We start from the raw sequence: 23,468 nt of genomic DNA, 5'->3' as shown, positions 1-23,468 counted from the left end.
AGGAATAAATGTGCTTTCCCCACTTGCTGGCCTTGTGACCCTGAGAAAATTACTTTACCTCTCTGTGCTTCTCTGTTGTAAAATGGAGATAATAATAGTGCAATACCCTCCCTCCTAAGGCTGTTGTCAACCCTTTAAGGAGATAATGCAAGCTGTGCATATAGGAAGTGCTCCCTACCTGGTAATAACAATTACTATTAGTCACAGGAGATATTTTTAATTTATGTGGGCTTGGAGTTACCGATGGCCTGTGGCACTGATAGGTAAAATAAACAATAACAGCAAATCGTTTTTGAGCTTTTTTTTTCACATTTCAGGCACAAATCTAAGCACTTTTCAAGTGTTTGCTCTTTTATTCCTCTCAATAATTTTGTGAGGTAGGTCCTATTGTTATTCTCATTTTACAGATAAGGAAACTGGCTACAGAGAGGTATTTTGCTGAAGATTATGGATCTAGTAAATGCTGAAACAAGGGTCTGGACCTAGATGACCTGGCTTTGGACAGAATGTATATTTGGATCTTTACTATTCTCTCCCCTTTACGAACGGTACAAACCAGTTTTCTATTAATGACATTAGTTTCGATGTGTTCAAAACTGGGACCTTAGCAGGACCGGAAGGCATAGAGTTGATCATAAGAAGGTCCTCTTCCACTTGGGCCCATGCCCTTGGTCCTATGCCCTAACTCTCTGCTCCCTACTGCAGCCCTTGGGATTAATGAGGGGTGAACTAGAGCCCTGAATGTGGGAGGAGGGTGTTGAGCAAAGGGAAGAGGGGCAAAGAGATTGGGGAAAATTTTAAATATCTAAGTGCTAAAAAACGATCGTGGAGCTTTTAGCCGAATGCTGGCTGTGTTCTCTCTGCTGGGTACTTGGCTGATGCCTGGAACTCTTAAGACTTCACTTTAGCTTCAAGGAGCTTACAGTCTAGTTGGAAAGAGGTCAGATACAAAAATTAAAAAGCCAGAGCGCCATGGGGAGTACCCGTGAGAGTGGGCATGTAGGGGATTAGGGAATATGGAAAGGAAGCAGGGAAGATGGTAATGAGATGGGAAGAGTTGTCAGGGGGGAGGGGAATTCCTTGCGAAAGCCCATGGTCCGGGGTGCTGAATAAACAGAAATTTGCAAGAAAATAAAATCAAGAGCTATGCTTTTGGGAGCAATCCTCCTCATCATCATCCTCAGCAGGAAGAATGGCAACAGGGTAGAACAAATATTCTATAAATATTTATTAGAATGCCTTCCAAGTGCCAGGCCCTGCGCTAAACACATGTAAGAGTGAATTCAAGCCACAAAAAGATGAGAAGGAAATTAAAGAGGACCAAGGTGCTTATAATGAGTTTAAGTTTTAATTAGTTTAGTGTCCAGACCCATATAAATCACACCATCAAATACATTTAGGAATGGGCCTAGGGAGATGTTCTTAGAAATCTTTGAAGAATTATGAAAAATAGTGGAAGAAGTGGGAAATGGGCAAACGTTTGGTTTTCAAAATGATAACATGACTTTTATAGAGTACTCATATTCTAGGCATTGTTGTTCTAAGTACTTCACATATATTATCTCATTTAATCCTCACCGCATCTCTAGGAAATTAGGTGTTATTTTTGTCCCCGTTTTATAATTGAGGAATCTGAGTCATAGATAGGTTAGATAATTTACTCAAAGTCAAACTACTGGCATGTGCAGGAGCCAAAGTGCTATGGTCTGAATGTTTGTGTCCTCCCAGAATTCATATGTTGATTTCCTAATCCCCAAAGATGAGAGATGCTTAGGTCATGAGGGTGGAGCCCTCAGAATGGAACTAGTGTCTTATAAAAGAGGCTCCAGAGACATCCCTAGCCTTTTCTGCCATGTGAGGACATGGTGAGAAGGCACCGGCTATGTACCGGGAAGAGAAAGCTCACCAGAAGGTGACCATGCTGGCCCCTTAGCTTGGGCTTTCAAGCCTCCAAAACTGTGAGCAATAAATTTCTGTTGTTTATCAGCTACCAGGTTGGTGGTATTTTCTTATAGCAGTCTGAATGGACTAAGACAAAAACTTGGTTCTGAAAAGTGGGAGTGCTGCTTTAACAAATACCTAAAAATGTAGAGTGGTTTTGGTACTGGGTAGTGGGCAGAGTCTGGAAGAGTTTGGAGGTACTAGAGAAAGCCTACATTGCCATGAATGGCCTGTCAAGAGTGATTCTTGTGAAGGCTCAGAAGAAGAGGAGAGCTGTAGAGAGAGCTTCAGTCTTCTTAGAGAATACCTGGGTGGTGGTGAACATTCTAGCATGTTAGTAGAAATTTGGACAGTACAGGCTATTCTGAGGAGGTCTCGGAGATGAGGAGTATCGAAAACTGGAGGAAAGGCGATCTTTGTTATCAGGTGGCAAAGAGCTTGGCTGAAATGTGTTCGTGTCCTAGTATTTTGTAGATGGTAGAACTTGTGAGCGATGAAATTGGATATTTAGTTAAAGAAATTTCTAAGCAAAATGTTGAAGAAGCAGCCTGATTTCTCTTGAATGCTTATAGTAAAATGGGACAAGAGAGAGATGATTTACAGGTGGAGTTATTAATCAAAAAGGAGTCAGAACTTTAAAGATTTGGAAAATTCTTATCACTATTTAACATAATATATATTTTACTCATTTACCATGTTTCTTGCCTGCTCCTCTCACAAGAATGTAAGTTTATGAGGGCAGAGATCTGTTTACTGGTGCATCCCTAGTGCCCAAAACAATGGGGATACACCAGTAAACAGATCTCTGGCACAAGGGTGGTACAAAATAAATGTTTGTTGAATGAATCAATCAGTCAGTGATGTCCATCATAGACATCACATAGATTATGTTTTTCAATCCACTCAACTACCCTTTGTACGCGCGGGCTGATAATTAAGTTCACGAACTCGCCACCGTGTGCTTACATTGGCAGCGCTGTACAAACAGCTCAGTAAGGTTTCATTACATTGGTATATCAGTGTCTCACGGCTCTGTTTGTGTTGACGTGTGGCAGCGTCTTGCTGAGTGGTGTTCATTATTGTTGTTGCGTGTTTTTGTGTGCCTTCATGAGAAAGTCTGAGCTTGAATTAGAGCAATGAACAAACATTAAATTTCTTGTTAAACTTGGCAAGAGAGGAAGTGAAATCAGGGAACATGTTAGTCCAAGTTTCTGGGGATAATGCCATGAAGAAAACGGCAGTGTACAAATGGATTAAACGTTTTTCTGAGGGGAGAGAACAGGTCACTGATGAAGAGAGGTCAGGGCTGCCAGTAGCAGCAGAACTGATGAAAACATTGCAAACATTTGTCGAATTGTGTGTCAAAATCGTCAGTGGACTGTAAGAAGCATAGCAGACCAAGTAAACATCGGTAGAGAAACAAGAAAATCTGAACTGAAAATCTTGGTATGAGAAATATGTGTGCAAAAATGGTTCCGAAGGAGCTTACTGATGAACAAAAGCAAAGGACAGTCGAAGTTTTCCAAGACCTTTTGGAGAGGCAAGACGATGTTTTGGGCCATGTTATCACTGGTGATGAAACATGGGTGTTCCAATACGACCCTGAAACAAAGCGTCAAAGTGTACAATGGAAGTCAGCCAATTCTCCACGACCAAAAAAGTTCCATCAGTCCAAATCAGAGTCAAAATGATGTTGCTAACCTTTTTTTGATATCAGAGGGATTATTCACTATGAATTTGTACCAACTGGACAAACAGTTAATCAAGTTTACTATTTGGAAGTGCTGAAAAAGCTGTGTGAAAAAGTTAGATGAAAACGACCTGAACTTTTCGCCAACAATGCATGGCTCTTGCATCACGACAATGCACCAGCTCACACAACACTGTCTGTGAGGGAGTTTTTAGCCAGTAAACAAATCACTGTATTGGAACACCCTCCCTACTCACCTGATCTGGCCCCAATGACTTCTTTCTTTACCCAAAGATAAAGGAAATATTGACAGGAAGACATTTTGATGACATTCAGGACATCAAGGGTAATATGACGACAGCTCTGAGGGCCATTCCAAAAAAAGAGTTCCAAAATTGCTGTGAAGGGTAGACTAGGTGCTGGCATCGAAGCATAGCTTCCCAAGGGGAGTGCTTCGAAGGTGACCGTAGTGATATTCAGCAGTGAGGTATGTAGCACTTTTTCTAGGATGATTTCGTGAACTTAATTGTCAGACCTAGTATTATTAGCCCTATTTTTTTTTATTAGCCCCATTTTAAAGATGAGGAAATTGAACCTCAGAGAGGATATATAACTTGCTGAAGGTCACTCCACTAGTAATCATAAAAACTGGATTCAAACCCAGTTTGTGTCACTCCAGAGCCCTTATTGTTCTTAACACTGTGTGATACTGCCTCTTGTGTACTGGAAGCTATGTTTGAAAAGAATGAAATGAATTAATCCAGAGGAGGGTGGTAGGAATGGTGAGGGGTCTCTAAGCCATGTCATATGATAAGCTCTTTATGGAATCAGAAAGACTTTTTCCCACCTAAACAGAAGCTTAAATTTAATAAGTGATTGAATACATGAAAACTAGATCCAAATATTTGAAGAGTTGTATGTAGTGTGAAACAAGAATTTGTTTATTCTGTATAGTTTGAAGGACAGAAACTGGAATTAATGGAACAAATAAAGTCAGCCTACTCCCCACTTGAGGTACAGAACTGAGGGTGCAGGTGGCGTTGATGCAGTGAGACACCTGTCCTGGGCCATCAGGGTTCCTTGACAACTCTGTGACTCCTGGATTTCAGCATAGCAAAACCTCCCAGAAGAGAAGGGCAAAGGGAAATTCTGGAAGCAAGTTGTGTTAGATTGTAACATGAGGCCAAAGAAAATGAAAGGAAGAAAAGGCGTGGGGTAAGAAGAAAGGGATCACGAAGGCCTTTTAAGGAGCAGTTTCAGTAAATTCCTGAATATTCTGGGTTGGGATACAGATGTAGAAGTTGGGTTACAAAGAAATAAATGGTGAAGCAATGGAGACAGCTTTTGAAAAACCCTGCTTGAGAGAAAATGGGGAAATCATTCAAGACTGCAGCAGTATGCCGGAAAGACCTTTTCAAGATGGGAAACCTCTATGTGTGAAAGGAGCTAGGAAGTCGAAGACCCTACCACGTGGTTATGGGAGCTAGTTTCCTTGTGCTTTGGAAAAGAATGAGATCTGGGATTGGGGATACCCCAGGGATGTTTGATAGCTATCTCAATCATGTCCATTGTTTGGGCCTCCAGTACAAAATTAAATACTAAGATTGGCTTTGGAAATACTTGGTATATTTTAAGTGTTTATATTTAACAAATGAAACTGTTAGTACAAACAAAGCGATAATATAGTGATATTCACACAATACCTACAGGCATTTTTTTTAAACCGCAAAATTTAAGAACCTTGTAAGGATGAGGTTAGGAAAAGAATTCTTCTGGCCCCAGGGAAGGGACTAGATTAGGAGGATGGGTCCAGGTTAGAGGCCCCGCCTTCCGCCCTCGCCAAGAGGCCTGAGCGTGACCTCCAAAGGCCTCAGAGAAGTGGCACAGAAATGTCCTACCCTTAGAAAAAGGAGTCAGAGACCCACTTGCCTTGGCAAGAGGGAATTCTGTCATAGCATTCTGAGGTCCAGGAGCGCAGACCCACCTGGACCCCCCCTGGAGCCCAGGGGTAAGAACCCTGGAGGGATCAGTGTCTGAGGCATCCACACGGGGGCGGTGTGCCAACTCAGAGGATCTCTGAGGAGAGGGTTCTGCAGTGCCTCCTTACTTTCTTCCGCAGACCCTCTGTCCTGTACCCCCTCCACTCCCTCTTCCTTCTCGGAGTTATTTGATGGCTGCCCACCAACCCCCGCACAGGGACAGCAGACGGAAACTCTGACTTTTCCTTCTCTGCAGCTGAAAGACTAAGGCTTGTCATCCCGTCCATAGCCCCACCCCTTTAAGTACCGGTGTCCTGGGTGGAAATATGGAAAGTGGAAAGGCAGAAGGGACAGGCTAGTGGTATCTGTGGTCCTGGGTTTGGGGGTTGGCTTGGCCTCCGCATCTCAGTTCTCCGGGCTTGGTTTGCAGTGCCAACACCCAGCACAAAGGGGCGCTATCACCATGCAAAACCTGCCATCTGGTCTCTGCTGCACCGGGGATGCGCCCCAAGCCAGAGTGGGTAGGTCTCTAGATCCCTTCTCTGGTTTCCTCCCCCCAGACTTTAGGATGAGGGGACTTCTGGAGCACAGGCCGGTAGAGTGGAGGAGGGACTGGGACAACTGGCATGGAGCTGAGAGGGTACGTGTAGGGGAGAAAGAAACCTCCCGCTGGGCACTCCATGTCAGGGTCCAGCTGCAAGCTGCACTGGAGGTGCAACTGGAAGGATTGATATTTCTAGAAGAACTGGGCCAACACAGCCCAATACCGACCACTGCCAGTTTAACAGCAGGCTGGTGGGGTGTACCGGCACATAAGGAGGACCAAAGTAGTGGTTCTGGAGTTATGAACCTTTTACCTCAATACATTTTTCTTTCTTTCTTTTTTTAACCTTTTAAAGACTGAGGTAAAATATACAGTAAAGTTACAGAAATAGGGTTTACAGAAATAAAATGCACTAAGCTTGTGTATACGAAGGTCTGACAATTAAGTTCATGAACTCGTTGGACTGATGTTGCTAACCTTTTTTGATATCAGAAGGATTATTCATTATGAATTTGTATCAAATGGACAAGCAGTTAACCAAGTTTACTATTTGGAAGGGCTGAAAAGGCTGCGTGAACAAGTTAGACGACCTGAACTTTTCGCCAGCAATTCATGGCTCTTGCATCACGACAATGCACCAGCTCACACAACACTGTCTGTGAGGGAGTTTTTAGCCAGTAAACAAATAACTGTATTGGGACACCCTCCCTACTCACCTGATCTGGCCCCCAGTGACTTCTTTCTTTACCCGAAGATAAAGGAAGTATTGAAAGGAAGACATTTTGATGACATTCAGGACATCAAGGGTAATATGACGACAGCTCTGATGGCCAGTCCAGAAAAAGAGTTCCAGAATTGCTTTGAAGGGTGGACTAGGGGCTGGCCTCAGAGCATAGCTTCCCAAGGGGAGTGCTTCGAAGGTGACCGTAGTGATATTCAGCAGTGAGCTATGTAGCACTTTTTCTAGGATGAGTTCACAGACTTCATTGTCCGACCTTGTAGATCAATGATCTTTTTAAACATATATTCACTACTTACGTACACAATACTTGCGTATTCGCAATTACCCTGTTTACTTATGCATATCACAGCTCTCACTGGCAAGTCAAGTTAACTCACTTTTAAGTTAAGGGGTTTCTGTGTGCCTAGCAGTATCCTACTTTTCCGTAAGAAAAGTGAAGACAGTACATGTTTGTCTGGTGGCTGTGATTGGGGTCAGTATGATTAGAAATCATGGTCATTCCTTGATAGAATGATACCATCGGTGCCTTGGAGCGCAATGGCCTGATGTGTGATCCACTTGCAGTGGCCCTATTTTTGGAATCTAAAGTGAGACAAATTGTCATGTCTGAATACACTAACTCACAGAACCTCAGGAAGATATTATTGGATGCAGGATATATGGTCAGGGCAGCAGGATGGAGCCAGGCACTGAGCAGCTAAGGAGAGCGTTTTTGGGAACTGATCCTGCTCTCTGGCCTGGTGCTGCATGTTTCTGGCAGCTGAGCGAAGGGTGACGTCTTTGACCACAGGCGGGATCAAAATAAGCTGGAGCCTGTCGCGTGTGTGTGAATCTGCTAGGCCTTCAGAGGCGCTGCTTTGTGGTCAGCCTGGCCTTGCCTCACCCAGACCCCATCCTGCCCCAAATCAGGGAAGTGATCCTAGCAGTGGGAAATCAAGTGAGTGAGCAGGATGTGACCCATGGTGAGGCAGCTCATCTGGTCCCTGAGTCAATGAGCTGCTTCAGGCACTCAGAGGAAGTCCTTCTGCCAGTTCACTAGTGGGAACGCCTCTTCTGTCCCCTCGACTGCCCCTCCCCACCCAGGTGTGAGTCTTTGGGGCCAGGAAGCTAATCTCCTTCTCCTCTAAGCCACAAAGGGCCCTTTGGAGGACTAAGGGAGCCTGGGGGGACCTGGCCTCAGCGAGGAGGCAGAGGAAGCTTCTCTCAGGATGTGGTGACAGCCCTGGTCGGGGGTGCCCAATCCTGTTGTGGAACCCCGGGTCCAGGGCTGGTGAGGGACAGGGGAGGATAGAGGGGGCTGGGCCTGACTGGGGAAGGCTGGCCTGGAAGGCGCTCAGCCATGGCCCTGGGCCAGGGTGGAAAGTATGTGTGTGAGCTCATTTGGAAGGTGGCTTCTGGCCAGTCAGGCCTGTATCCCTTCCAGGCCCTGGCTATCCAGCCCCCTTGCAGCCTGCCTCTAGGTCTCCCTCCTACCTCTGGGTCCCCCCCACCAATCTTGTCTCCCACGACTGTCTGAGGGAGGAAGGCAGAAACCCCCAGGCCAGGTGTGCAGGAATTGATCTCCTAAAGGAGGTGAATTCAGATTTGGGGGATGGATAGGAAGGGGGTTCAGGGACTGCAGGACATGGAATAGCCCTGACTGGGTTTCCTTGAAGCCTTAGGGAATGGAAACCGCTCCTTAAGTCCTCCTCCCCCATAAGTCCTTTTCTGGGGCCATTCACCACCCCCAGCCCTCCCCTAGCTGCTGCCATTGTCCTACTAGGTGCCTCTGGCTTCTGAGTCCTGCTGCCTCCTTCCTTCCTCCACAGTGCCTGTTCCTGTCCCCACTGCTGGCAAAGTGGATTCCTGAGGAAGAGCCCTTCTCCCTTTGCACCCCCGATCCTCGTGCCGCAGGCATAATAGGCAAGCACAAGTGTATGCTGACAGATCCCCAGAACACTGTACCACGCAGTCAACCAGCTACATGGGGTTCACAGGGGAAGGGACACTCAAGAGACATGGTCAGAATATGCCATACAGGAAAAAAAAAAAAAGCCAGACAGTACTGAGTTTTAACTTTGGACTAACGAGCTGTGACCTTGAGCAAGTCTTACCTGGGCCTCAGTTATGGCATCTGTAAAATGGGGGCAGCGTTAGTGCCTGTGTCATTGGGTGTTGTGAGGACCCAGCAAATGTTGGTTTCTTACCACCTCCCTTTAGCTGGAAAGGGAAATAGAGATACAGAAAGGAAAGAGAGGACTGAGAAGTCCATCAGACTGTGGGGAGAAGAGGCCCTTGGGGAGACCCGTGAAGGGCCAGCAGAGCTGGCCAGATTATGCGTGTGGGGAGATCACTCTGCTCAGTCCTCTCTCTAGGGCTCCCAGCTTCACTTAGATCTTCCCTTCCCATCCTGCTGACCCAGCGCCTGGCTGGCAGCCTTGGAGGCATGGGCCCAGCTGGTGGCAAGAGCCCTGGAGAAGGGAGGCGATGACAAGGGAGTCCATGGTTCCCCCCTCCAAACATGTGGGGTGCAGCGGTGGGCAGAGCGCTGCCTCTCCTCAGCACTTGCCCCCAGTCCAGTCTCCTCCGAGCCCTGGGTTCTGCCCAAACCTCCTCGCAGATTCCCTTTGGCTCCCTCCTGGCTGCTCTAATTCACATGTGCTGCTTTCGAATAAAGGAACTTGGAACTGTAGACACTGGGTCAGGCCCAATGGACAAAGGGCGGGTAGGGCCAGTGAAAACGCATTTGCAGGTCTCTCAGGAGACACAGGGCCCTCTTCTCTCTCCTCACCCCAGCCTGACCCGGTTCCCTCAGCTGGGGCCTGGCAATCACCAAGTCACTTCACAGAGTAGCCAGGCAGCATCACTGGGCTGAATCCCTCAGGCCCCGGGCAGCACGGGACCTGCAGCCTCCACCCCGAAATTCTCTCTGCTTGGGAAGCCTCTTCCACCCCTTCCCCCTTTGTCTCTGGTCCTCCAGTCCCATCTCTCCCCCTTGGCTTCAGAGAGCATCTTGTGATTCCAGAATCAGGGCCAAACAATTTCCTCGTGATGGGGAAACCGCACTCCAGCCACGGGAGCCCTGGGCTCCCCCTCCTCTTCCCTCTGGCAGTTCCCCCTCCCCAGGCTCCTCCACTGGCTTCAGCTGTGTTTTGCAGAACTCCCACTGGATAACATCTGTAATTGCCTCCAGATGTGGGCCACAAAAACACAAAGGGGCCATGAGCTCATCTTTGAACAACATGCCACACGCCCGCGCCCCATCACCTCCAGACACTCCTGACTTTCCAGTGTGGGCTTCTCAGGGTCCCCATCCCCTCTGGTGAGGGTGGCAGGGAGGTGGTGTCCAACTCCACTGAGGCACACAGGCCATGCCAAACAGCTGTTGGCAGGAGAGACCCAGGAGGCCGGGGGTAGGGTCAGCGTTTCTGGCTGGCAGCAAGGTAGGGTACCCCTTCTGCCAAAGCAATCACTCCAAACAGCCCTGAATAGCAGCTGGATAGAAGGACTGGCCTAGGTGGGGCTGGGGCTCTTGGAGGCAGGCTGTGGAGGAGGCCTGGGCTGAAGCCCGGGGTGGGCTAGGCTGAGGCAGCAAAGGAAGGCGGGGAGGGAGAAAGAGGGCTGCTCCCCTCCAGCTGAGCTGACTCAGCAACTGAGCGATTCCTCCCTCTAGGCTGGTTTGGGAGGAAGGGTGGGTCCACAGCCTGGGAACCCTGTCTGGGGCAGCAGTTTCTAAGGAAAGAGGAAACAAAGCCTTGCTATTCTGCCCTTCCAACCTGACCATCCTGCCTCTCCTGGACAATGGAGGTCAGATCCGGAGACCCCAAATAAGCTGAGGGAGGCTGTTCCTAATTGGCCATGGGGCAACCTCTTTTCTCCCTGTTCCCTCTGCCCCAGCAGTAGAGCCCCAGGCCTGGAAGAGGCTTAGATCCCGAGGGCTGAGGTGGAGGGCCTGCCACTGAGCCTGGGGTTGAATATGATCCTGGGAATCCCACAGCAGCGGGCAGAGACTTGAGGAAACTGAGGATCTGTGGCCAGATCACGGGACAGGGTAATATAGTTTAGGAAGATTTTCCGAGCAGCCTCAGCTTGTCCACTTCCTCTCGCCTTTTGCAGCCCTGGGTCTCAAAGGTAGACTCTTAGCCAGATTGGGAGAGAGCAGCTGGGCTCTGTGGATCACTCTCCTGCCCCCATGGAGTATGCCCTTCTCCCCAACTCAGGCCCCCAAATCCCTTCATCCATCAAGAATAAACATATTCCTTTATGAAAAATCCCAAACCCCACCTCATGGAAAAAGCACTGCTCATGTGCACTCTCCCCCTTTCTATTCCCCTTGTAGCCCCATGAGAGAACTGCAGCCACACAAAGAATGTGAAACACCATTTATTCTTTGTGGAAAGGTTGAACAAGGTCAAAAATGTCCTTAGAGGGCACTGACCCAGCCCCGCCCTGCAGGTTCCTGGGGTCGGATGCCTCTGCCCCCCACCCCCAACCCTCCCCATGCCCCTTGTTAACAAAAAGGAACGATTTGAAGGGAATTCATATATAATAATTATAATAAAAATATACATTAAACAAAACAAAAAACCCAAACAAGACAAATTTAGCCGAACTGCCAGCACCGTTCACCCCATTTTCTCCCACCCCCCCAAACCCCTCCACCCCTGACATCCCTCTCCTCTCACTCCCCCTGCAGGGTCTCTCACTCTTCCAAGTCCCCGGTACCATGACCACCTTAGGTGGCCGAAGGAGACTTTAAATGGGGGGGCTGGTTGGTGGTGAGGGGTCAGGACACCGCTAGGATGGGCCGGATGGGCCGAGGGACAGGGGCATCAGGAAGTGAAGGGCAAACCTGACTGAGAGACACCCAGGTGCCGGCCCCCTCCTGAGGCTGGCTGAGGCAGGCTGACTCAGCACTACTGGCCGCTGGGAGCCTCAGCTCCCGAACGAGGTGGCTACTCTCATTAAGAGCCAGCGGCCAGTCCCAGGATGTGCCATCTCTGCTCCTTTCTCTGGGTCCTCACCCTTCCCCTCCATGCTGTCTGGTCAGATGGAAGACGCAAAGAGGAGCTGGTGTGCCTTTCTCGGGCCCTTCCTGAGAGTGCCAATAAAACGTGCCTTCCCCTGGGTACCACAGCCCACCTGGTGGCATCCCTGCTGGCCTGGCCTGCTTGGCCCCCAGCTTTCCATGCCTGCTGCACCTCCTTTTGGTCCCATCCTGTCTGTCCCCTCCGACTGCTCAACCCCAGCTGCCTGCTTTGGAGCAAGGTTCTTTCTCTGTGGCCTTCAGGCTCACCCCCAGGGCTCTGGATGGAATCTCTCCCCATGGCCCCATCCCACGTTGTTGGTAGCTGCATCCCCTGGTCTCTGCTCTTCCAATCTTGACATCCCCGCCCAAGGCTAACATTTGGGAAGGTAGGGCTGTCAAGGGCTGTCTGCGGCCTCAGTTTACTCCTTAATGGCTCAGGCTCCTTCCATGAAGTTCTTGGGGGCAGGTGGGGCAGAGGCAGATCTTTGTGAAGAGGACTGACCCTCTCTGAGTTTTCCTCCCAAGGTCCTAGGGTGGCTGTACAGCCCCCACCCCCTCCCACTCTCGCAGGGTCTCTCCCCACAAGGTTAAATTCCTTTTAGCCAGAAAGAGTGGTGGGAGGCTTCCAATTGGGTACACCTGGGGGCTTGTGGGGGCTGGAGTGCCCAGAGCCTCCTGAGGTCAGAGTTCAGAGGTTAAAGGTATGTCAGGGAATGGAAAAAGAGCAGATGACCCCATGTGACCTTTACCAGCGAGGTCTGAGGGTCCTGCCTTCAAGTGCAGAGCCAAGACATTCAGATGGGGCTGGACACACACCAAGCTACAGGGGCCCCTGAGGGGCAGGGACTGGAAGGGGTAGCCCCTGCTCAGCCCCCAGGGGACCCATCTAGGAAAGAAGCAATGCCAGGGTTGAGGGTGGGAGGGGCCAGTCATGGGACAGAGAAGGGAGGCGGGGTTGAGGAGGGGGCTCAGGACGGGTGAGAGCAGCCCACCCACCACCATCTGCTGCCACTGGCCTTCAGAGGCAAAGTCCACGTGGTAGGAGTGGGCGGGCGGCAGTGGGGGTCAGACCTTGTCCAGCAGGGACCGCTGGCAATAGAGCAGTCGCTTGGGGGTCCCATGGCGTCTGAAGAAGAAGACCGCGAGGCCCACTGCCAGCACCAGGAGCAGCAGCAGCACAGGCAGGACCACAGCGGCCGCACTCACTGCCCCGCTGCCCTCGTCATCCACCTCAATGATGATCACCTCTGTCTCCTCCTCAGTCCCCTCGTCTGGCCGGCCCCCTGACGGGCAGCCCATCCAGTCCCGCAGGGCTGACTTGGGGTAGCCTGGCTCTACCTTCAGCTTCTGGTTGTTGAATTTCCAGTATTTGTTCCCCTTGTAGAAGTACGTGAAGACTAAAGGGGTCAGCAGGAAGGTGGCAAAGAAGACAGAGGTAGGGCAGCATCCAGGAGGAGACCCAGAGAGAAGAGCAGAAAGAAAATCAGTCAGTGTGTGGGCCAGTTTACTTCATCTCTTAACCTTTCTGAGCAACAGTTTCCTCACTGTAAGTGCGGTAATTCTAGTAGCAGGTTGGAGGAGGGGTGGGGACTAAGGGGTCGAACACCTGGAAAGCACTTAGCCCAATGCCTGGCACATGGCAAGGGCTCCACTGCTAGTAGCATGGTCATTTGCTCACGATACTCTCCATCTTTCCTCCTCTTCTCTCTTAACTCCCTGTTCCCCAACTCCCCTCAGACAGCTCCCTTGCCCCTCTCACCTTCATCGCTGCCCATGAATGACCCTCTGGGAGACTCAGGGATTCCTTCCCAGACCTTGATGTTTTTGGGGTAATCGTTGTCCACTGCCCTGAGCTCCTCGTTGAAACGGTAGTACCTGGTGGAGAGGAGAGGAAGGGAAGTGGCTGGACACTGGGCATGTCCTTAGCGAGTGGCAGGACTTGGGACTGAATTAGCCAGTGAGCTAAGGGTGGCTGTGGACAGGGTGGGGGACAAGGGTTTTGAGTAATGAGGGCCTGCAGCTGAAAGTGGCGGAAGGTGGGGGTGGGAGGGAGGGCCCAGGCTGCAAGGAGCCACCAGCAGCCCTTAATGACAGTGCCAAGCTGCTGGGGCGGACACACAGTGCTGGGGGCAGGAGGCGTCAAATGACCAGGTCTGAAATGGTGACCCGGTCACATCCTACTCACTCAGCACCTAATGGAGGCTGCCCGTTGCTAGGCAACAGCAAAGGCTCAGCCAGCTCCTTCTCCAGGAAAACATCCCAGGGGTAAAGTGGGTCTTCCTCCAGAATTGTGGGAATCTGGTGGTGGTGCCTGAGGAGGGAGGTCTGGGGCCAAGGGGTTGAGGTCTTACTTGTTTCCCCGGAAGAAGTAGGTCTTTCCATTGGGCATCCAGAAGAGAGCGGCATCAATCTTGTCAGTCGGCAGACCTCGGCCCAGCTCCTTAATGTGCTTGGGGTAGCCAGGCTCCAGGGAAGCTTCATCAAACACCCAGTGCTTGTCTCCTGGGGAGGACACAGAAGGGCAGGATCTGGGTCCCACTTGGGTTCTAGGGTCTATGGAAGAGTCAAGTGGAATCTGCTCCGCCAGGGAGACCCTCCCCACACCCAAAGACTAAGGAAGAATGCCTGGTTACCTTTGAAGAAGACAAACTTGCCATCCTTCCTCTCATAGGCAGTGTTGATGAATGCGGGCAGGCCCCGCCAGAATTGGCCGATGGGCATTGGATATCCATCCATCACTTGGTTATTCCTCACACGCCAGAACCAGCGCTCCTGGGAGGCAGTTGAGGAGGGGAGAGTACAGTATGTCTTGTCGCTCAGTCCTCTGGCTCGGTCCCCAAAGCTCCCCCACTGCCTGTTTTAGTTTTTAGACCTCCTGCTGCTGTTTCCACCCTGACTCCCAGTCCCAGAGCCCTTCTGTCCCCCAAACCAGCCCACTTCTTCCTCTCACCTTGAAGACAAACATCTCCCCTCGAAGCACAGCCACCGTGTCAAAGTTCCCGTCACAGATGTTGGGCCCGTAGGTGGGGTTTTTGGGTTTATCAGGGACAGAGGGCCTGGAGGTGGTCCTGGGTTGAGGTGGCATCTTGGTGGGGGACCCTGACTCACTCCCTGGGGCAGAGAACACAGGGGCGCTTTAGACTTGGTGGCAGAGGGAGAGGAAAGGACAGACATATGGGCAGACAATACCCTTGGAAAGGTGTGGATGGATAGCTGAGGGAGGCTGAAGCAATCAGCCGAGAAAGGACAGAAAAGGTGGACTCAAAAGTGGGAGTGGATGAAGGCAGGGTCAGGAGGGGGGCTGTGGGGTGACTGTAGGTCATGGGGGAGGGGAAGAAATGAGCAAGCCAGACAAGAAGAGTAGACAAGGAGCAGAGAGAAAGGAGCAGGTGGGCATAGATTACTCACCATAAAGTTGCTGGATGCCCCGGCGGTCATCATCGGGCAGCACAAAGTTCTCCGTGTCCATCCACTGGTAAAAGGGCGCCATGATGGCCGAGGGGTCATTGGAATGCTCGAGGCCTAGAGCATGGCCCAGCTCGTGCACAGCGACCAGAAAGATGTCATTCCCTGCAGGGATAGAGAGGATTATGACGGCAGCCTGAGTCCCTTCCCTTAGGCTCCCAGCTTCCCCATCAGAGGCTTCAGTTTCATACCCAAACCTTCCTACCACCTTTTCCACTAAAAAAGCTACAAAGCCACCCAGCTCTTCTAGGAGGAGGTGAGAGAGTGCTCTGGCGCTGGATCCCAATCCCAGGAGACTTGTGTCAAGGGAAGCTGAGGTCCTTCCTGAGCCTGTTTCTCCCAGGAGCTAGACATAACATTTGTCTGGAAAAGCTGGTGAAGTGGATGCTATGAAGTCTTTGACTGAGGAGTCAGTTATTGAGCAAGAGAAGGAACCACTTATAAGTAGCTCAAAACTGGATTCTTGCCTTTGTTGGAAGTCATACCCGGAGACCTTTGCGGCCCCTTGTAGCCCTGAGATTTTGGGGGGGGCGGGGTGAGGTTTTGGGAGGAAGCAGAACAACTCTGTACAAATGATTGCTGACTCTCCCGGAATAAGAGTCCCAGGGCTACCTGACTCACCATTCAGATCCTCATTTTGGACAGTCCAGGGCTCGGCAGAGTCAAAGTGGGTGTCCCCTCCGATATTGGGACCTGGGAAATAGGCATGGGCGAGGAAGCCACCCTCGCCATCAAAGGGCGTGCTGTCTCCATGGAAGCCCTCAGCGAAGAAGATCATGATGTCGGCCTGCTTCTCATGGCCCTCACGGATGTAGGCATAGGGTACTTCTCGGAAATGCAGCGGTGTGGCACTCTCCCACACGCGGAATGCCTTGCGGATGGCCTCAAATGTGGCATACTCGCCTACCTTGGGGGTATAATTCTGGATGCTGAGGTCCAGCCATGTGGAGACAGGATGAGAGTATGTTAGGATTACAAGGGGCAAAATTCTCTTTCCCTGCACTCTCCCAGGTCTGACCGAACTGCCCAGCCATCTTTGCCTGACCCAGCGCTTCCTGCTGCTTCACGATGGATGCCTCTGCCCCAAGTACTGAGGGCTCAGGGGTCCCTCAGGCTTTGGCTTTCCGGCCCTGAGTTGTACCCCCCACAGGCTGTACCTCTTTCCAAATTACAGCCATTTTCCTCCCCACTCCCAAGGACGCATCCCAGGAAGAGGTGAGTACCAGGAGGCCTCTGAGTCTCTGTAAGCACAACTAATAGGGAAAAGTAACTTGATATCAGAAAGGCCACTTGCCTGTTGGACTCACCAGAAAGTAATCTCGTTATGCTGCCATTTGAGGCCCTGGATGGCATAGCGCTTCCTTCGAACGTTGGCCTTGATCTCTGCCCCAAACTTGTCTGGAACACCACAGCGGGGGCGCCTCATGGCCCTGGGGTGTAAGGACCGGGGTCAGTATCGTGTAGGACAGAGAAAGGTCTTCAGAGAACAGGGGGAATGTCTGGCCCCAAGGTCAGTGTGGGGAAGGTCAGGATGACAGGAGAGAGTCAGGATCAGCATGTGGGGATGAAGTATGCGGGCAAGACTTAGGCATTCAGGTAGCAACTTCTCTGGTGCTTAATGTTATATCAGTGGGTGCTGGGCAAAATTCCTGCTAGGATCTAGCACTTACTTCATGGTGTCTGCATCAGCCTTGCCTGTCACTCGCAGACCATAGAACCTCTGCATGGCAGCGATGGCAGCTGACAGTGACTGGGGTGAGCGCTGTGTGTGGGTACGCAGGTCCCCAGGGGGCAGGTAGCCATACTGCTGCAGCCAGGCCTGTAGGGAAAGGAATGTGGCTTAGAGCACCCCCACTTGGCCCCAGGGGAGCCTCTGCCTCCTTGTGGTACCTGGCATGCACCCTAGGCTTAGTGAGGAAAGGGCAATGAGCTCCCAGCCTGGCTCTGGCAGTGGGTCTGGAGGAACTCCCAGGCTGGACCTGAACTCTGGCCCAGGCACCAGTATGGCTTGTCCTCATGGAGCTGTGGGTTCAAACAGGGGTGGAGAGCCCTAGCTCTGGACTTTGGCTGTAGCTGTCAGAGGATGGGAGCCCTGGTGCTTTAACTGAATTCTCGGATGTCTTCTCAGAACCAAGATTCCTTCCAGCACTTCCCCACTCTGTGTCAGTGTTCTTGTAAGTACAACATGCCCCCCTAAGAATGGGTTGTGCCATGATGGGTGGAGGGGGGAAGAGGCTGAGGGGCTCCAGTCTTGGGCTTGGCATGAGGCCCTCATGGGAAAGGGATGACATGCCTCTACGACCCTCACAGCTGAGATCTTTTTAGAAAAGAGGGCAGAAAAGGAGCTAGGGCTGAGGCTGGCTGCTGCTAAGGGAAGCTGGGCCCTCTGCGGGTGTCGAGAGGTGTGATGCAGCCAGAGCCAGGATCCTGCCACTGTCCCCATCCAAGCAGCATCTGACCTAGGGCTTGGGACCTAAATGCCCATTTAAGATTCTCAGTAGAGGAAGTGGGAGATGGGAGTTGGGGGTAGAGACTTGGTGATTGTATTTTATTTTAGGTATGTTGTGAATTGTTCATAATATAAAGGCTGGCATATTGCCTTTAAGTAAAGTTAGGTTTTTGGTGTTTGATTGAAAGGTACACACACTGCAAAATCTTGTTGAGGAAAAAGTCAGCCTTTATTGTAAGAACAATGGAGTACTTTCCTAAAGCCTGCAAAGTAAAATGAGCCAAGTTATATATGTGATATGAAAATGCTTGGTTTCTCCTAAGGGGAGAAATGAGTCAAGTTATATATGGGATGTGAAAATGCTTGGTTTCTCCTAAGGGGAGATATTACCCAAACAGCTGGTCCCTACTCCAGCCTTGCCTTCGAAGTAGCCCAAAGAAGGGCTGCAAGTTGCCTGGGACGGGAGCTTGGGGTGCGGAGGCATTGAGGCTGCTATTGTTAGGTGCTGCACCCTCCAGCCCAGGTTATTGGGATGGATCTCCATGTGGCCCTTCACCTCGAGGCCCAGGCCCTGGTGAAACACTGCTCCTGCACAGGGGCTGGAGGTGATTCAGGAGCAGCTGACTGGGGACCTGAGCCTGCAGGGGCAAGAATTGCAACACGGTTCTGGGATGTGATCCCCCAAGGCTGATGGAATTAGGGCCCTAGATGTAAACAACCCAGCCTTTTCCCCAGCCAGCAAGCCTGGCCAAAGCAGCCCTAGCATCACCGGGCTCTGAGAGCCCCTCCTTAGGGGTAGAGAAGGGAGTGAAGTTTAACCTCTGCTGTACTAAAGGGAAGAAGAGCAGGGCGCTCCAGGCCTGGGCTGCTCTCTCCAGCAGCTGTATGCTTGCCCTGACCTGCACTGACTGATGCCACCGTTAGTGCCCGTGCCCAAATATGCAGGAAACTCCCTTTGCCCCTAGCCTCACCTGTAGGGTAGATAAACCCCAGGCTTATGAACCCTGATAGGGGTTCAGCATTGAGGAAGGATGAGAGAGGCCTACTGTGGAGCTGGAAGTTAGGAGGGCTGAGGTCAGGCCTCCTCAACCTTCAGGGAACAAAACCAACGGGAATTCTCCTAGGGTAAGATGACAGAAGGAAGGGTAGCAGAGAGGTGGGGAGAATCCACAGCCAGGAGTTCTGGGATAAATCCCTCGCCCTGATGAGTCTTTCAGGAGGTAGGCACGTCTAGATATTCACACCTACAACCTCCACCCCACATCCAATAGTTAAAAGTAGAGACTTAGTAAAAGAAAAGGGACTTCCCTGGAGTCAAAAGAGTCACAAGGCCTGGAAAGGAGGTGCCCCTGTCCCTGTCCTCCTTTCAGACCTAGGCTTTCTTCCCTCACAGGGGCAGGCTCTGAGCAAAGCAGAACCACAAAGACTATGAAGTTGGAACCACAAAAGAGAGGACTCTTGTGTCTGCGGCTGGGTGGGGGAAGGGCTGAGTGCCAGACAGGCTAAGGGGAAGAGAGGGCTGTCCTGGAGCTCATGTAGGACTATGGAGGCCTGGTGAGAGGAACCCAGCTGCCTGAGGCCTGGGCCACCCCAGCTCTCCCTCGATTGGCCTGGAGAGGGAGCAACTAACTATGTTAGGTCAAAAAAGTTTGTCTTGAAAGGTATTCTCCTAGTAGAAAGTCAAGGGAACCAGTCCCACCTTTGGCCTAGGAGTCCTGGGGTATGGGGCGGATCTCTGGCTCTCCAACTGGCCCTGGATGGGAGCCTCTGTGCCGACTCCTCCCTCGCTCTGCCTCCCACCCCTCCAGGGCCCAGAAACAAATGGTGGTTCTGGCACTGGGGCTGCCCATGACCCACTTAAAGCAGAGCCAGGGCTGCTGCCCCTCCCTTAGGGGGCCTAGTGGGGCAGGGGAAGGAGGAAGGCAGGGAAGGCGATGTTGGCAGTGGGCAGCCCCTCAGGCGCCCAAGCTCCTTTTGTTGGGAGCTCTCCTTTCAGGCCTCAGATCCTCCTCCAGGCCTGAAAAGAGGATGCCTCCTCCTCCCGGCCAGTGCCAGGATTAGCAGATTTCCACACTTCCTGGTCACCCCCATTCCTAGGGCCACACTTTTCATTTCAGCCTCAGATCCCTTCAGGACATAGAGAATGTGTTCTTTCTGGATAGGTTTCCTGTAGGGGTGGGACCAGGGCCCCGATGAGGTCGGAGGAAGCCAAGTCCAGATCCCCTCCCCCTTCTCGTGCCCTTCCCAGCCCCTCCTGACCGCACCCAGGCACCCAGGCCCTCGCAGAGCTGAGTGGGTTGGGATGTCCCAAAATAAGAAGCTGATCAAATCCGTCTCCCACCTTCACCCCAAAATAAAAGAGAGAGAAAGAGAGAGACAGGGAAAACCTCCTCAGACAACTCCCACGCGACTTCCTCCCGGCCCGGTGGGCCAGCGTCGGGGGAAGGGTGGGGGGGCGCCGGACTCAGTCGAGACCCGCGCGGGCGCCTGGGCCCAGGCCCTCTCCACATTCCCCCGTGCGACGCCCCAAATCTCCCTGCAATTAACACAGAAAAGCAATTAACAAAAATAACAAAAACGGCGTAAAGGCGCCGACCGGGGAGGGGGCGGGGGGAGGAGGCGGCGGCCCGGCCGAGCCCCCGCTAACAACGAGAGCTTTGTGTGTACAGAAAGGCGGCCAGGGCGCCAGCGGCGCGACCCTCGACGCCAGGGCTCTGGGCCGGGACCCAGAAGGGTCCTATCAGGGAGGCGGGGGTGGGTGGGAGCCGGGGCCAATCCGCTGTCCACCCGCGACCCGACCTGGGCGCGGATGCATGGGTGGAGGGCCCCGCAAGCCGGGAAGCCGGCAGCGGCCGCAGCGTGGGGGGCCGCGGCCGCAGTGCGGTCCCCCGGAGCCCTCCCTGTCCGCCCGGGCGCTGGCGAGCGCGGGAGAGCTGGAAAGTTGAAGAAACAACAAACTCTCACACATGACAAGAAACCAAGACAGCGCGGGGTCTGAGCGGAGTCCAAATATTTATCAGGCTCCCAACTGGTTCCAGAGCTGAGCTCACAGCCCGGGGGAATTGGGGAGGGTGGGGAGTGGGCCTGGCTGTAAAGTTCTCCCAAGGAAAAGAGTGGGAAAAAAGGCGGCGGAGAGGGGGTGGGGAGGTTGGAGGAGGCAAAAGTTGGATCGACTTGGAAGTTTGGAGATGAGGAAGGAGAGAAAAAGGTGGGGATCCTGCAGGCCGGAGCAGCCGAGACCCCGAGAGCCCTCCTCTCCTCCGAATGGGGCTGTCCCCTTCGAGACCCCCGGGCTCGCCTCCTTGGCTGCACGACTCCGGGCAGGGCCGGAGGAACTCACTTACTTCGGGGCTGAAGCTGCTTTGGGCCGAGCTGAGGGAGGAGAGCGCGGTGGCGAGCGCGAGCAGGGGGAGTAGCAGACTGCTGGTGGGCAGTGGGGCGGGAGACATGGTCCGCGACCGTCCGGCCAGCCGGGCTGTGCGGACTCCGCCGCGGGGCCCAAGCCCTGGGGTCGCGCCGCCACTCCCTCGGGCGCCTTTGTCTTCGGGAGGCACTGAATTTGGATTCCTAGAGCGCTGTCCACTTGGAGATGAGGCGATTGTTCTTGAAAGAGCCTATTTGCTCGTCCCCTCTTCTCCGTTTTTTGATCTTTCTTCTGCTTAGTCGGCGAACTGGATCGCGAGCCCTCTGTCGCTCTCTCCTCTGGTCCCTCCCTTCTCCCACAGCCTCTCCTCCGCCCCCGCCCCCAATGCCCTCCTTTCCCGGTGCGGACGTGGTTGTTTCAGCCTGAATCCAATTACAGCCAAGAAGAGCCCGGTAAAAAAAAAAAGAAAAAAAAAAAAGAAAAAAAAAAGCCTAAGTTGACTTTCTGTGGTGGAGGCTGCCACAGGGGTTGAGGCCACAGCTCGGGGGGTTGGGGGCAGTGGAGGGACCTAGAGGACGGGATGTGGGAGACTTTCTCCCCCTAAGCACATTTTGGGTGGCTGGATTCCTCTTGTATTCAGCGTTTATCTCACCTCAGAGTGGGAAGTACTAGGAGGCTCAGTAGCTGGGGCAAACAAGTTCATACTCTGGGACAGTGGTGAGGGGTCTTCCATAGCTTGAGCCCTGGGCTGGGGGTTTGTCTGCTGGGACCTGTGACTCAACCAAATTGAACCTCTGTCCCTTATTCTTGACAACTACTTCTGTCCCTGTTTAAAGAAAAAGAAAAGCAACAATAACAAAACCCAACTAACCACCAACACACCCCACAACCACACTGGATTGAGGGGGTCCCATCATTATAGAAAGACAAATATGCTACTTTATTATGCCATTTTCAATCTGGCTGCTCCTGAAATTAGAACTGGCCGGGGAGGATAGGGGTGCAAGGCCATGGAATCTAGGGAAAGGCAAATCATGTTTGCTAAAATTGTTAGAAAAGAGACTGGAAATTAGGACTTCAGGGTTTACTTCCCTGCACTGGAAAGGAGGCAGTTCCTTAAAGGGTAAAATCTCCTTTAGGGACTAGGGACTGACAGTCTCTGAGAACAAAAGGTAGAGGTATGCAGGGAATGGGGAGGGCAGACTAAAGCTGAGGTTGGGAAAGGGAGCGATAAGAGGTTGAGAACTAGATCTGGGAAAGCAGCACAGCAGAAGCAGGAGTGTGGGAGACAGAAAACTCGACCATCAGCGAAATCTAAGACCCAAGAATTGCATTGGTCAGCAAGAGAGGAAGGAGGTATTTGGGGAAGAAGGGAGGGAAGGAAAGCAAGGGAAGGAATAATGGAGGCTGGACAGAAATTAAGTCAGGTAGGATGCTCCAGAAATCCTAGAGATCCAGGAACTAAAACAAGATTGTGGCAGGAGAATGTAAAAAAAAGTCCAGTGCTCTGTATTGTAATGGGAGCAAAGGTCATTTCCCCACAGAGTCCATGGGAGGAGCCATGAGTAATAAAATGAAAGGTTTCCCTGGGTCTTGGGGACAGCTAACAGGTTTGTGGGAGGTATACGGGGGATACCTATCCCACAGTGACTGTTTGGGGACTGAGCATCTCCAGGGCTCCCTACACAAATTGGGGTCAGGAGGGCAGCCCTCTAAGCAACTTCTGGAATTCAATCAGAATCCCAGAAACCTCAGGATCCAAATCTTTAGAACATCCAACACACAAGTCTGGTTCTTCCCATGTCAGCCTTCCCAGTCGGGTATCTTCTTGGGCCATGTATGATTTAGAAAAACGGACACCAGTTGCTTGCCAAGAAATAGACCTCGGCTGGAAAGTCTTTTTCATTAAAACATTTATTAAATGGGGGGGGAGGGGGCGGCCGGATAGCTCAGTTGGTTAGAGCATGAGCTCCTAACAAGGTTCCTGGTTCAATTCCCGCAGGGGATGGTGGGCTGTATCCCTTGCTACTAAATATTGAAAACGGTGACTGGACTTGGAGCTGAATTGCACCCTCCACAACTAGAATGAAGGACAATGACTTGACTTAGAGCTGATGGGCCCTGGAAAAACACACTGTTCTCCAACATTCCCCAATAACAACAAATTTTTTTAAAAACCCATTTATTAAATGAGTAACTGCAAACAGCTTGAGCTGTGCATAGGTTTTTCAAAGCTGAGTGCCTGCCTATACCCAAGAAAACTGCTGCCCTTTTCACATCTGCAGA

The 23,468-nt window shown here is 51.7% G+C and overlaps 2 protein-coding genes across 2 annotated transcripts in view; one reads left to right on the top strand and one right to left on the bottom strand.

Moving 5' to 3' along the window:
- Window positions 1–11,528: 11,528 nt before the first annotated feature.
- MMP14 (matrix metallopeptidase 14) lies at window positions 11,529–21,493 on the bottom strand. Its single transcript, XM_033109464.1, has 10 exons — window positions 21,163–21,493; window positions 17,040–17,188; window positions 16,677–16,799; window positions 15,991–16,298; window positions 15,313–15,474; window positions 14,855–15,015; window positions 14,538–14,676; window positions 14,256–14,406; window positions 13,664–13,779; window positions 11,529–13,301 (listed from the first exon to the last, which is right to left on the bottom strand). The coding sequence occupies exons 1-10, from the start codon at window positions 21,265–21,267 to the stop codon at window positions 12,970–12,972; spliced, it is 1,746 nt and encodes a 581-aa protein (XP_032965355.1). The 5' UTR covers window positions 21,268–21,493; the 3' UTR covers window positions 11,529–12,969.
- The window catches only part of SLC7A7 (solute carrier family 7 member 7), a 46,853-nt gene continuing 39,790 nt past the window's right edge, over window positions 16,406–23,468 (top strand). The window contains 1 exon segment of the mRNA XM_033109463.1: window positions 16,406–16,584. Within this exon segment, the coding sequence (XP_032965354.1) occupies window positions 16,442–16,584 (143 nt within the window). The 5' untranslated portion in view covers window positions 16,406–16,441.

The sequence above is a fragment of the Rhinolophus ferrumequinum genome, chromosome 6 (genome assembly GCF_004115265.2).
Source record: "Rhinolophus ferrumequinum isolate MPI-CBG mRhiFer1 chromosome 6, mRhiFer1_v1.p, whole genome shotgun sequence".
Lineage (NCBI taxonomy): Eukaryota > Metazoa > Chordata > Mammalia > Chiroptera > Rhinolophidae > Rhinolophus > Rhinolophus ferrumequinum.
The sequence above is the reverse complement of the archived record's forward strand: the minus strand, read 5'-3'. Positions and strand labels throughout refer to the sequence as shown.